At 44.8% G+C, this 14,872-nt stretch overlaps 1 protein-coding gene across 3 annotated transcripts in view; it reads left to right on the top strand.

Moving 5' to 3' along the window:
* The window catches only part of LOC140117597 (phosphatidylinositol 3,4,5-trisphosphate 3-phosphatase TPTE2-like), a 53,080-nt gene that overhangs the window by 5,742 nt on the left and 32,466 nt on the right, over positions 1-14,872 (top strand). For all 3 annotated transcript variants that reach the window (XM_072134472.1, XM_072134473.1, XM_072134471.1), the window contains exons 2-4: positions 4,533-4,602; positions 13,924-13,998; positions 14,559-14,606. In XM_072134472.1, the coding sequence (XP_071990573.1) occupies positions 4,553-4,602; positions 13,924-13,998; positions 14,559-14,606 (173 nt within the window). In that variant the 5' untranslated portion in view covers positions 4,533-4,552. The remainder of the gene's footprint in view (positions 1-4,532; positions 4,603-13,923; positions 13,999-14,558; positions 14,607-14,872) is intronic.

Raw genomic sequence — 14,872 nt, 5'->3', positions numbered from 1 at the left:
CCTCGCCAGGCTCCTTTTCTCACATAAATAAAGATTATTATTATAGTGAAAGGTGATGGAGGAAGTGTCATGGTTTGGGAATGTTTTCTGCAGCATGCGTTGGACTTCTCCTAAAGCTACATGGCAGAGTGAAAGTGTCAATCAGAACCTTCTTCAACTAACACGTGGTTCCTTCCTTGTATTCACCGCTCAATCAGCCAGAAATTTTCTTGCAGGACAATGCCCCCTGTCACACAGCGAAACGGGTAAAGCAGTTCCTTAAAAAATTATAATTCTTCTTTGTGCTTCAGTCATTGCTGAACATCAAATGTTGATCAATGGTGATTACATTATTTCCTGAAAAAATCAAGTGATTATACATCGTTCTCTAATTTTGACCTCCAGTGAATGTCTGACTATGTGATTTTAGGAAGACTGCTTTGATTTTATTGGCAATACAATAATATAAGTTTATTTTAACCCCCAAATAAGTTTTTATTAAACTTACAGGTATTATTATACTATTAAGCTGAGAGTAACGTCACAAGATTCATCATTAACTATGAGTTGTTGTATTATTAGAGTAACTATTATTGTCGCAGGACGCGGTGTTCATTGTATGTACACACAAGTATGGGGAAGTAAGGCACAAGTCACTTGTGACCTAGAACTGCAAAGAGATGATTGTTGCTTTATGCAACACAGATTATATGATAAGAGACCTGAATCAACACGGCAAGATCACTTTGCAGCTACTCCATAATCCAAATTTTTTCCTAGATGCCTCCAGCACTGGCAGATACACTTATTCTATCAGTTGTAAAGTGTTCTTTCTTTGCTTAGGAGTCCAGTGGGTGGTTCTTCTGAAGTCCTACTCTACTTCCAATGCATCATTCCAAGGATACATTTTGTGGGCTATGATTTATTTTTTGACAAAGGGCTGATAATTTTAGTTGTCCAGATTGCAGGAGACTTGGACCAATAGTTTGCAACTGTAACCTCTTGGATGCCACATTCCTATGTAGGACTGTCTGATGTTAAGCCACTTACACTTCTACACATGTTTCTAATGCGTGGGACTGGCTTTTGACTTTAAATTCATTGGGGGTCATTTACTAAGGGCCCGATTTGCGTTTTCCCGACATGTTACCCAAATATTTCCGATTTGGGCCGATTTCCCCTGAATTGCCCCCGGATTTTGGCGCACGCGATCGGGTTGTGGCGCATCGGCGCCGGCATGCGCCAACGGAAATCGGGGGGGGGGCATGGCCGAACAAAAACCCGACGTATTCGGAAAACCCGCCGCATTTAAAAACCGAAAATGTGTCGCTTGGGACACGCTTACCTTCACTTGGTCCAGCTCGGTGTATTCAAATACGTTCAAATGCTTTTCAGCGCAGCAGCGCCACCTGGTGGGCGGCAGAGGAATTACCTTGATGAATCCCGGCCGGACCCGAATCCACCGCAGAGAACGCGCCGCTGGATCGCGAACGGACCGGGTAAGTAAATCTGCCCCATTGTATTCAATGGGTTTTGTCAGACATGCATTTTATCTCATGTGTGAAAAAACGCCCATACAAGCGCCCACGAGGACACATCAAAAAAACATTTCACAGTGGGTACGGAAAGTATTCAGACCCCTTCAATATTTGTTTCATTGCAGCCAATTGGTAAGATAAAAAAAGTAATTTTTTTGCTCATTAATGTACACACAGCACCCCATCTTGAAGAACAATAACAGAAATGTGAATATTTTTGCTAATTTATTAAACGAAACAAAATTAATATCACATGGTCATAAGTATTTAGCCCCTTTGCTGTGACACTCAAATTTAACTCACATTTTTGTCCATTTCCTTCTGATCCTCCTTGAGATGGCTCTACTCCTCTGTTGGAGTTCAGCTGTGTTTAATCAAACTGACTGGTTTTGATTAGGAAAGGCATACACCTATATAAGACCTCACAGCTCACAGTAAATGTCAGAGTACATGAAAATCATGAGGTCTAAGGAACTGCCCAAGGAGTTCAGAGACAGAATAGTGGTAAGGCACAGATCTGTCCAAGGTTACAAAAGAATTCCTGCAGAACTCAAGGTTCTTAAGAGCCCAGTGCCTCCATAATGCTTAAATGAAAGAAGTTTGGGATTACCACAACTCTTCCTTGACCTGTCCGTCCACTTAAACTAAGCAATAGATCGAGAATAGTCTTGGTAAGAGTCAACTCACTGCAGCCCTCCACCATTTGGGGCTTTATGGCAAAATGTGCAGACAAAGGCCTCTCCTCAGTGCAAGACATATGAAAGCTGCATACAATGTGCAAAAAAACACATAAGTCCCTCCCGGACTATGAGAAATAAGATTCTCTGGTCTGATGAGATGAGAATTGAACTTTTTGGTGTTAATTCTAAGCGTTATGTGTGGAGAAAACCAGGCGCCACTCATCACCTGCCAAATACAATCCCAACAGTGACACATGGTGGTGGCAGAATCATGCTATGGGGGCTGGAACAGGACAACTGGTTATAATTGAAGGAAAGATGAGTGTGGCCAAGTACAGAGATATCCTGGATGAAAACCTCTTCTAGAGCTCTGGACCTCAGACTGGGTCGAAGGTTCACCTTCCAACAATATAATGACCCTAAGCACACAGATAAAATAACAAAGCAGAGGCTTCAGAACATCTCTATGACCATTCCTGACTGGCCAGAGCCCAGATCTAAACCCAATGGAGCATCTCTGGAGAGACTTAAAATGGCTTCCGCCAACGTTCACCATCCAACCTGCCTGGAGAGGATCTGCAAGCAAGAATGGCAGAAGATCCTAAATCCAGGTGCAGAGTGTACATTAATGAGCAAATAAAACTTTTTTGATCTTACCAATTGCTGCAATGAATCAAAGAGTGAAAATTTAAAGGGGTCTGAATGATTTCTGTACCCACATGATTTCTTTTTACACACATTGCATGTGCTTGGTAAACACAGTAAAAACTCATCAAAATGGGGGCATGAAAGAACCCTAGGGGCAGCTGCCCAGCTCGGTTGCAGTGCGGTAAGACATTGCTTGCTCAACACACTGTAACTGGGTGCTATAAATTTTATGGGCCTTGATATAAACGCAAATTGTGTGGTCCTATCACACGCCCTGCAATATTGCCTATTGTAATGAATGGGGCCGTATGCTACATGTAAATACAGCAGTATATACGGGGCCATTTTCATTCGTTCATGTGCATGAGGCCTTAAAGTGAGAAATTTTGATTTACGGACCCTTGATGCCTGGTCCACAGTTCGGCCACTTTCACATGAGCGTTACAGAATTTCATCAGAACTCAATCTGGGTTTGTCCTGCACAGACAACGTACATAAAATGTGTGTGAAAGCAGACTGGTGTGTTTTCGATCCATCTCCTTAGACCTTAACAGGTGCTTTTCAAGCATGGGACCGCCCCTCCAAAAAAATCAGTGTTTAATGCCGATCATGCATGTCAGAAACACATGCAGAACATACATGTGAAAAATGGGTTTTAATTAGTACATAGCTATATAAACTGGAGGAGTAAGAGGGTTAATATGTTCCCCCTGACAATTAGTTCTGTTGGGGGATATAAGGCTACATTCTGTGGCCTACAAATTGTGGCTGTATATATGTCCCCTGTAGGCCGGAAATAAGTGCACGGAGCAGTATGGAGCGGTACGCTGCCGCACACGTGCGGCACCATACCGCTCCGTACCCGGGGAAAAAATAGGACATGTCCTATCTTTCCCCCTTATTACAGTGCCGTGCGCCATGTATCTCTATGGAGAGGGGCGGGGGTGAGCAACCCTCCTCCTCTCCTGTGCGCCGTTGTGGTCACACGTTAGTGTGAATATAGCCTTAAAGGAAACCATTTCAAATGGTCGGTGTAAGCTGTAAACACCGAGCTGTAAACACCGAGCTACCGAGCTTAGTTTCGTTAGTGTTAACACTTTTTAAACTTTATAGCAGAAGCTGCTTCGGCGCTGCGCGTGACCATGCGCGCGCAACGCCTGCGGCATTTCCTATGTAGGCGCGCACACGATCGTGCGCACGCAGCGCCGAAGCAGTTTCTGCTATAAAGTTTAAAAAGTGTTAAAACCGCGATACCGCGGTTTATAACACTAACGAAACTAAGCACCGGCACCAGCTCACCCTGAGCTGGTGCTCGGTGTTTACAGCTTACACCGACCATTTGAAATGGTAGGTTTCCTTTAAACAGGTTTTGTGAACTAAAAATCTAGATTAAAAAATCCATAGAATAGGTCCTCAATTGGGGGGGGGGGGGGTCCAACAACCAGCAGCACCACAGAGCAACTGTTCTCCGCAGAATGGGAAATGAAGCGGACTAGATAAATGCAAGCAACTACACTGAGAATAGCCCTGTATTCTTCATTTGTTTTTTTACAGTGTATTTTTCAGGGATGGGTTCAAATTCTTGATAAAACCCAAGAATTCTCTGCTTTTGCATGGTGCACCCATATGACACTGAATACATAACAGTGTATCACATGTTTAGTTACTCTTTTCTTTTTCCTTGTAGCTCCAGCATTCATTGACAAGATGTCCACGGTAACATTTGCTCCCCGGGCAGAAGTCATCGAAGTCAATGGGTGAGTGATCCGTTCCAATAATTATTAAACATTATTTTTGCTAAGCATTAACATTTAATCATAAAGGGGCTATGGAATGGAAACACATGAAGTCACTATGGAGCTATACACACTCCACTGCCTTCTCTTGGGGCTGTATTACAGAGATATTACTGTAGAAGGAATGCTTTAGCATTGTATAAGCCCTGAAGTCCTGGAGATCTGAGTGGGAAGTTCAAATTAAAGAAAAGAATAATCTTAGATCTGTGGCAGATTGAAGAGCATGATATAGCATGTGATAGACTCAGATATGGAGGTGCAGCACTCTGCAGAGCCTTGTGGATGAGGGAGATTTGTCATATGTCCATACAGGGTGGAACTTCTGTTGCCAGGGATATATGAGATATTTCCTCTATTCTAGGAGCCTTAACATTGGATCCCTGGCACCTAGAATCTTAGGTTTGTTTTCCTATGAAAGGAGAATCTGGTGTAGAAATATACACTTTGCAGATGCCCTGCCAGATATTTCAGGAGTCCTAAGCCTATGTACTATTAGCGCCAGAGGGGCGAAGATTTCATCATATGTTTATTGTATGATAAATCTCCCCCATTGTCTCTTACTTTGGATATCCTCATTATCCCTTGCATTAGGTTGTATAAAGGGAACTTATGCTTTCACACTGTCAGGCAGTCCTTCACTAATAGTCCTTCTGTTGTGAAAGGTGCACTATTGAATAATTACTTGTTTCCTTTCAGGGGTTGTCCAGTCACAACACGTTATCCCTATCCACAGAATAAGGGATAACCTGTATATCAAGGGGGTTCCAGTAGTGTAACATCCAAGGATCACAAGAATATGGGTCTGTTTTATCCCAGTTCTACCCCAAACGAATGGAGCGGCAGGTTAGACATGTGTGCTACTATCCAATACCAAAGAACTGAATAAAGCAGCAAGGAGCAGGTGCGACCGGCTGCTCTTTTAATTTGGGGTACAACGGACTTCCATTCTATGGATCCGTAAGGATCCCTCCATTGGGACCCCCACTTAACAGCAAGTTATCCCCTATCCTGTGGAAAGAGGAAAACATTTTTTTTCATGTGAGTGGCTGGACTACCCCTTTATATAGGACTTGTCATCTCTTCGACTTGTATATGCAACACCCCTGCCAATACATGGTCAGAGCGGTAGTTGCGAACAGTGCCCTTTCCAGGTAAGGAGCTGACAGAGGGAGTTGCGAACCCTTCAGGAAGGTTCTAGACTTGCTCATCAGGGGTTAACAGCGGTAGATCCTGCCTGTGCAGGCAAGGGTTAACTATGTTAAAGTTATCATCCAATTATATTCCTTCAAGTGAAATGGAGTGTGATTGGAGAGCGAGCCACCACCTGACCAGGGAATAACAAAACCCCTTGACAGGAAGGGGGAAGGTCTCTTATGCCTGAGCCTTGCGTCTGAGCACATGCTCTCACCACATGAGCAGCTCTTAGGCCCCAGCTCTCCGTAGAGAGCACACCTTGCTGATTGTCAGTGACCAGAGATACCGTGTGACACACACCTTTAGTGCTACACACAGAACACCCAGGACAAAGCTGCAGCTTCCATATCTGGACAAAGCTCCGGAATCTCCAACAATCCGGCATCTGTAAGCAAGATTGTTTGTCCCGTTTCCTGCAGTTGTTCTAATAAAGAACCGTGAGTTATTTTGCACAACGTTGCCTCCGTCTTTTCCCTGGATACGGCTGTAACACCAAGGGCACCCCATTCATTACCCAGTGACATATATTACAGACATTAAGGGGTTGCCCCAGGGAGATTCAGCCTCTCCCTCCATCTTTCTTGCACACACCACCTGCTGGAGACCTGCCAGGCTGTAGGACATCCCTCCGGTCACGATACCAAGCACCGTGACCACAGCGTGCCTAGTCTGCAACCACTAGCCACTCTGGTATTCCGGGCCCCGGCTGTCTCCAGGCCCCAAGAAAAGGATATGCCCCGGTGGGGGATGTTGCATATATTTTGGTAAATAATTGTATTATAACAATTCTGGATTACCTTTTCTTAGTTGTGCCGTTCCTTTGTCAGTCCACAGTAATTTATGAATAGCTGGTCAAGTGGGTGTGACCAATTCACAGTCAGCACTAAATGGAGCGGGAAAAATATTTTAAAAAAAAAAAATCCTCTACCCTTTGTAGATTCCTATCTTTTATTTTTTGCTGTAATGTTATGTTTTATTTATTGTGTAGAAAGGCAGAAAAGCCCATAGAGAAATATGTCTTATTATCCTAGGAATCTGCTCAGAAAAAGCAATCACCTGATGTAAAATTCCAGGGAAGTTTAACCTTTTGGATTTCTTAACTATGTTAGATGTTCACGTGAAATGAGTCACTGGATTTCTACTGACATATTTCTCATAGTAATTGACTCACAGGGTGGCTGTAACGGCTTAGCAACTCAAGGATTAACATTATTATTATCTCATTTAATAATAGATGTATTTCCAGCACACTCATTAGCATATAGGGACAGTTTCATAATACAATTCAACCTTTCCCATGATGGATTCAAACATAGGAAACAGTGTAGTGGCGTTGGTTATGCAGCACAAGGAAGTAAAATGACAAAGTCAGCTCTGCTACATATTGTCACCTACAAAGTCAGCCCTGCTACATATTGTCACTAGAGATGAGCGAACATACTCGTCCGAGCTTGATGCTCGATCGAGCATTAGCGTACTCGTAACTGCTTGTTGCTCGGACGAGTATTTCGCCCGCTCGAGAAAATGGCAGCTCCCGCCGTTTTGCTTTTTGGCGGCCAGAAACAGAGCCAATCACAAGCCAGGAGACTCTGCACTCCACCCAGCATGACGTGGTACCCTTACACGTCGATAGCAGTGGTTGGCTGGCCAGATCAGGTGACCCTGGGATAGACTAGCCGCTGCCCGCGCTGCTCGGATCATTCTCTGTCTGGATGCCGCTAGGGAGAGAGCTGCTGCTGGTCAGGGAAAGCGTTAGGGTGTTCTATTAGCTTACTGTTAGGCAGGAGTGATTCTCAAAGAACCCAACAGCCCTTCTTAGGGCTACAATAACGTTATATTTTTTTTTTTATTTGCTTGTGGCTGGGCTTGCTGGCACTAGTAGTGCAGCTAGTACCATATTGTGAGGAATTAGCAGGGGGACTTGCTACCGTTGTGTTTAGCTCTTAGTGACACACATATCCACCTCAAACACCAAAGTGGGAAAATTTATTAGGGGTTTGATTTCAATTAGGCACAGTCTGCCAGTTTCTTTTTATTTTACGTTTATTTTTTTCATAACTCAGTGTCATCTCATCTGGCATAGTAGTGTGCTTTAATACTTGGCTAGAAAATAGCCATAGGAGAATCCAAACGGCTTACTTACGCCTACAGTAGCGTTATATATATTTGATTTCTGGTTGATCTGCTGGTGGCTGTAGTTGCTGCAGTGCATCTACTAGCAAATTGTGAGCTATTTGGAGTGAGACTTGCGACCACTGTGTTTTGCGCTTAGTGACGCACATATCCATCGCAAAGACGGAAGTGGGAAAATTTATTAGGGCCCGGGGTTGGATTTCAATTAGGCACAGTCTGCCATTTCCTTTTTTATTTTACGTTTATTTTTTTCATAACTCAGCGTCATCTCATCTGGCATAGTAGTGTGCTTTAATACTTGGCTAGAAAATAGCCATAGGAGAATCCAAACGGCTTACTTACGCCTACAGTAGCGTTATATATATTTGATTTCTGGTTGATCTGCTGGTGGCTGTAGTTGCTGCAGTGCATCTACTAGCAAATTGTGAGCAATTTGGAGTGAGACTTGCGACCACTGTGTTTTGCGCTTAGTGACGCACATATCCATCGCAAAGACCGAAGTGGGAAAATTTATTAGGGCCCGGGGTTGGATTTCAATTAGGCACAGTCTGCCATTTCCTTTTTTATTTTACGTTTATTTTTTTCATAACTCAGCGTCATCTCATCTGGCATAGTAGTGTGCTTTAATACTTGGCTAGAAAATAGCCATAGCAATAGGATAGCATTGTTTGGTTTTAAAAACTAAAAAACACACAAAAAAAAAAAAACACAAAAAAAAGTTAAAAAAAAAATTAAAGTTATAACTCTCATTTTCAAAATGTTTAACCTAGGGGTAGAGGACGAGGGCGGGGACGTGGGCGTCCAACTACTGCAGGGGTCAGAGGCCGTGGTCCTGGGCGGGGTGAGACACCACCTGCTTATGAGGGAGCAGGGGAACGCCGCAGAGCTACACTCCCTAGGTTCATGTCTGAAGTTACTGGGACTCGTGGTAGAGCACTGTTGAGGCCAGAACAGTGCGAACAGGTGATGTCGTGGATTGCCGACAATGCTTCGAGCAATTTGTCCACCAGTCAGTCTTCCACGCAGTCCACCCATGTCACCGAAATCGGCACTCCTCCAGCTCCTGCACCTCAGCCTCCTCCCCCCCAGTCTGCCCCCTCCCAGCAAAATTTGCCATTTGAACCGGCATACTCTGAGGAACTGTTTTCTGGACCCTTCCCACAGTCACAAACCACTTGTCCGGTTGCTGATGAGCAATTTTCCGATGCCCAGGTTTTCCACCAGTCGCAGTCTGTGGGTGATGATGACCTTGTTGACGTACTGGAAGAAGTGTGTAAAGAGGTGTCCGACGATGAGGAGACACGGTTGTCAGACACTGGGGAAGTTGTTGTCAGGGCAGGAAGTCCGAGGGGGGAGCAGACTGAGGGATCGGAGGATGATGAGGTGACAGACCCAAGCTGGGTTGAGAGGCCGGGTGAACACAGTGCTTCTGAGACGGAGGAGAGTCCTCGACCAGAACAGGTTGGAAGAGGCAGTGGTGGGGCCAGACGGAGAGGCAGGGCCAGAGCTGGTGCATCAGCGCCAAATGTGTCAACTAGTGAAGCTCCCGTGGCGAGGGCTCCTGCGGCGAGGGCTAGATTTTCAGAAGTCTGGAGGTTCTTTAAGGAAACACCGGATGACCGACGGACTGTGGTGTGCCACATTTGCCAAACCAGGATCAGCAGGGGTTCCACCACTAATAGCTTAACTACCACCAGTATGCGCAGGCATATGAATGCTAAACACCCCACTCAGTGGCAACAAGCGCGTTCACCTCCGGCCGTGCACACCACTGCTCCTTCCCCTGTGTCAGCTGATAGTCAGCCCCCTGCCCAGGACCCTGCCACAAAAACCCCATCGTCGCCTCCACGATCCTCCACAGCATCCACCAGCGTTCAGCTCTCCATACCCCAGACGCTGGAGCGGAAACGCAAATATAGTGCAACCCACCCGCACGCCCAAGCCCTTAATGTGCACATCTCCAGATTGCTAAGCCTGGAGATGCTGCCCTATAGGCTAGTAGAGACCGAGGCCTTTCGCAGCCTCATGGCGGCGGCCGCCCCTCGGTATTCGGTACCCAGCCGCCACTACTTTTCCCGATGTGCCGTCCCAGCCCTGCACCAGCACGTGTCAGACAACATAATCCGTGCCCTGACCAACGCCGTTTCTGACAAGGTCCACCTGACCACGGACACGTGGACGAGTGCTGCCGGGCAGGGCCACTATATATCGCTGACGGCACATTGGGTTAACTTGGTGGAGGCTGGGACCGAGTCTGACCCTGCGGCTGGTCATATACTGCCGACGCCGAGGATTGCGGGGCCTACCTCGGTCCAGGTGTTTCAGGCCTACTATGCCTCCTCCTCCTCCCACCCCTCCTCCACCTCCTCCTCCTCCGAATTACCATCCGTGGGCATGGCGCCATCAGTCGGTAGCTCTAGGCACAGCAGCAGTGCCGTCGCTAAGCGACAGCAGGCGGTGCTCAAACTTCTGAGCCTAGGTGATAAAAGGCACACCGCCCAAGAGCTATTACAGGGCATTCCACATCAAACTTGTTAACTTTGTCGCCACCGTGCTGTGTAAGCCACAAAATATACTGGAAAACTTTTTTCATTTACGGATATTATTTCAGCGCTTCTTGCACAGATGTTTACATTCCCCTCACCCGCCATATCCCAAACTTATAAGAACGCTACTACACTTGATCTTATACAAAAGGTTCTTAGAAGTGCTGTTTGGGGAGTAGCCTAGAGACAGGGGCTTGGATTGGCGAAAGCTCGCCTGGCAGCGGAGCGTCAGCTCCATGCCAAGATCCAACTAACATAGTTTTAACTGCAGCACCTTTAATCTACTACTAGTTCACTGCCTCCATACATGGTCCCCTTATCAAACGAGCTGTGTCAGGCAGAATTTTGGATTGTTTTCATGGCTTCCATGTTAACTTTGTCGCCACCCTGCTGTGTAATCCACAAAATATACTGGCAAACTTTTATCATGTACCGATATAATTTGAGCGCTTCTTGCTCACCTCCTTTGGTTCCTCTCTGCCACCCATTGGTTTGAAGCCTGAGTCCATTTAGGGTATGTTGCCATGACACTCTCTAGCCTGCCGCTGCTGCCGCTGCCGCTGCCTCTGCATGCCGTCCCCTATAGTGTCAGGGTCAATTATTTGATGTTTTAGATGCTATCTAGCCTCATTCGGTCACTCTGTCATGGCCATGCTGTTGCCCATAATTTTGGCATAATGGTGCGATTAAGCAGCCTCAGAGGCATCCATGCATGCTGCCCCTGCTGTTTCCTGTCCATTTCCGTGGTGTTTCCATCCTTTTCTGAGGTTCCCAGGTGTTTGGCCAAGCTTCCCTGTGCAGAGCCTTGGTCCCCTTGAAAAATGCTCGAGTCTCCCATTGACTTCAATGGGGCTCGTTACTCGAAACGAGCACTCGAGCATCGGGAAAAGTTCGTCTCGAATAACGAGTACCCGAGCATTTTAGTGCTCGCTCATCTCTAATTGTCACCTATGGTTCATACATTGAAAACAATTTACCTTCCTCACCAATCTCTTTGGTGCCACCGTCTGAGACAGCTTGGAAGCCAATTGTTGCCAACAAAGTCCCCAACACATAATAATAATTATCTTAATATTCTGCAGCGAATCCCAAATTGTAGGGTACACATACAGACAAAAAGACATTACAGAGTAATAACATGGTCAGAAGAAACTATAGGAACACGGACCCTCCCACTGGTTCTGGTGTCCCACTGGTTCTGGATACTACACGTATATATATGCAGCATCCGGTGCACAACCGTATTCAGCACATATGCAATCCGTATTTTATAAGTTCCCATAGACTTCTATGGGGCATAGGGAACTGAAATACACAAGAAAATAGGACATGCTCTATATTTTCTCAAAAACGGTATGGTACAGTAGAGCGCGCAATACGGTTATTGTAATGGACGGCCGCATGCTATCCATATATAAGGCCGTTTTCACACGGTCAAGTGCTGCAGTCTCGTTATACAAAAAGAAGTTACTGATCCTAGATTGAAGAAAGTTTTCATTATTATTATTTTTATAACTCACCATTCTGTTTGTAAAAATTGGGGAATCCGTGACAACCCCTTTGTTAAAGTGGACATATCTTTAGGTAGTGATGACATTTAAAGGGTTTGTCCTAAGTTTTTAAATTATAACAAGGTGATCAATGAGATGGGATCCCTGCAATCCAGAGAACAGGGATTCCCATTCTTACCTATGGGTGGAGAAGTCTATACTATGGGAGTGCCGGAGATAGCGGAGTTCTGTGCTCAGTTATCTACAACACTCGGATAGTCAATAAATGGTGCGGCAGGCCGCATGCTCATCCTGCTGCTCCGCCCATTAGTGAGAACGACTTCCGTGCCCTCCGAAGGTCCCGAACACTTATAAACTTGGTACAAACCCTTTAGCAAAGTGACAGATCCGCTCTCCTTTGTGCTTACATAGGGCAAGTTATACAGGCTACAAATGTACCCTACACAACATGGAAATTCTCTTTCCATATGGATGAGGTGGTAATACATCGGGGAGCAAGGTACCAGTCAGTTAAGCTTTGTTAAAAGCATTAACAATGGACAAGTCATTCAGACAAAGTCCTAATTGTGTTAGCTTAATGACAGGGACATGGTATCCCAGGTGCCAGAAATCTTGAATCTGGCGCCCTCTGCACAGGCAAACTACATATGGTGCTGTTTGCAATGTTCTTATAAATGTACCCCCATATGTTTTCTTGTACATAATATGGGTGATCAGGTCTGTGTATTACTTAAAGGAAAACTACCAGCAAAATCCAGCATGATAATCCAGGGACGTTTATTAGTAGAGCCTGAAGGTCCCTCCGTGGTGAAGCTTCACGGGCTGTTAGACTGTCTCCCTCATTCTCCTCTGATCCCTCAGCATTTTCCCTTTCCTTTTGCCTGATGTAATCTGCAGCATTGAGGGGCTCTTCAGGCTCATTAGCATAATGTTTAAAGTTGATTTTAGAAGGAAGGAGGCAATGGATAACAAATATAAGAAGATTACCACAGTCACGGTGCCTGGGTCTATGAGTACGTGTCCCTGGTTTATCATGATGGATTTTGATGCTGGATTTCCTTTAAGACTTACATCTCTATAATGCAGCCTTCACCATCAATGGTCCTCCTTGTTTGAAAATCCTTTCATACTTAGGGAACATAAACCTATTCCACATGGACACTTTTGTAGGCTGGTACACATCTTGGAGGTGATTTATCAGGGCTTCTATGACAGAAACGTGGTGAAGAAACTTTAAAACAATCACATTTGCTAGCAAACCGATTATTATTCCCTTTATGCCATCTCCAAGCCAAGGGGGTGAGGAGCGGTGTGAAGGGGTGCGGCTGGCGGGGGAGGGGAGTGTGAAAGTTTGCATCCTGCGCATAGTTCTACGCCAGGTAGGACCTGGCTTAGAAATATATACGCTGTGAGATCAGACTTCCAGATACATCAGGAGGCCTAAATGATGTATTCATCGGTGCCGGAGGGGCGGGGATTTCATTCTACACAAGTGCACAACCGCCAACTTGTGATAAATCTTCCTCCTTGCGTCCATTGGTATCTTTCAGCTAATTTGACAATACAAATACAGTGGTAGGTAGCAGTCCTGGAGATCAGTGTAACAATACCTTTCTGTATGTTGTTAGTAACGGGTCTGCGAAAAGTAACATTATAAAAACGGAAACCATACACATACCCATGGTATAAACCCGGGAGCTATACATATATCAAATCAAGAGTCGTACAGAACTTTTTCTATATGTCCACCTCCACTTTCAGATTTCAGAATGGGAGTAAGAGGGTCTTGTTAAATTGTCCTATTATGTCATATGTGTCATTGACATTACTGGCTACTGATAATGTAAAAAGCAAGAGATATTACTATAAATAATGCATGTTTCCTTCATCTTGTACAGGTTTACAAAAACAGAAGAGAAAGTGCAGATTGATGATGGGAAGAATGAAACAGATGAGCCGCCAACATGGAGCAAGTAAGTGTCGAATGATGGCAAAGAAGCTTTGACATTATAGTATACATTATATATTACATACTCACATGTATTATTATAAGAGGTCCTGGGTAACACAAGCCCAGTAAGTGATACATGGAACAAACTGAATGAGAAACATATCTATTTCAGAGCATCTCAGGTAAAGGCTTTTGTAATTATTTCTATAGACAGGAGATATAGTGAATGGCAGGTTAAAATCTAAAAGCACAAATTTTATATATTATTATAAAGATAGTAAATTGTGAGTGTTGGAGATGCATGAGTGATGTGCTTGCCCATTTCTGATGCTCCTATAGTATTGAAAAGAGCATTAGGACACATACTGGACCTGCCGCTCCATTCAATTATTAAGAATGGGACCACTGTTCTTGTGATCGGCGGGGATATGTTCTTGTGATCGGTAAGGGTCCCAGCAGTTGGATCCCACCGATCAGATTGTGGGTTGGGGATACATCCAAACTGTAAAAACTCTGTTAAACAGTACATAAAAAAGTGTTAAATCATAGATATGTCTGACTTTACCATTTCTTGATCTTCAGCAGGTTGAGGAAATTGATCGCTCCCCTGGTCATGTCATTTGGATTCAGGTAGGAGATTATGGAACTAACCTCACATTCATTAAAAGGGATTTAAAGCAGCAAGGTTCCGAAACATATTAAAAAGCTTAAAAACCATCAGGAATTGAAGAACTAATACTTACCTTTCACTTCCACCCCGTTCATTGTGGTTGCTTTTACTACGTTCGGTCTCTGTTGGTATACAGAAGCTCAACGGTGACATCCCATCGACAACGTACTCCCGTAACAGCCTTATAGAAGCCGTGACTGAAGGCTGTAGTAAGTGTGCACTATGG

The sequence above is a fragment of the Engystomops pustulosus genome, chromosome 2 (genome assembly GCF_040894005.1).
Source record: "Engystomops pustulosus chromosome 2, aEngPut4.maternal, whole genome shotgun sequence".
Taxonomy (NCBI): Eukaryota; Metazoa; Chordata; class Amphibia; order Anura; family Leptodactylidae; genus Engystomops; species Engystomops pustulosus.
Note: the sequence above shows the minus strand (reverse complement) of the source record. Positions and strands in the feature narration are given on the sequence as shown.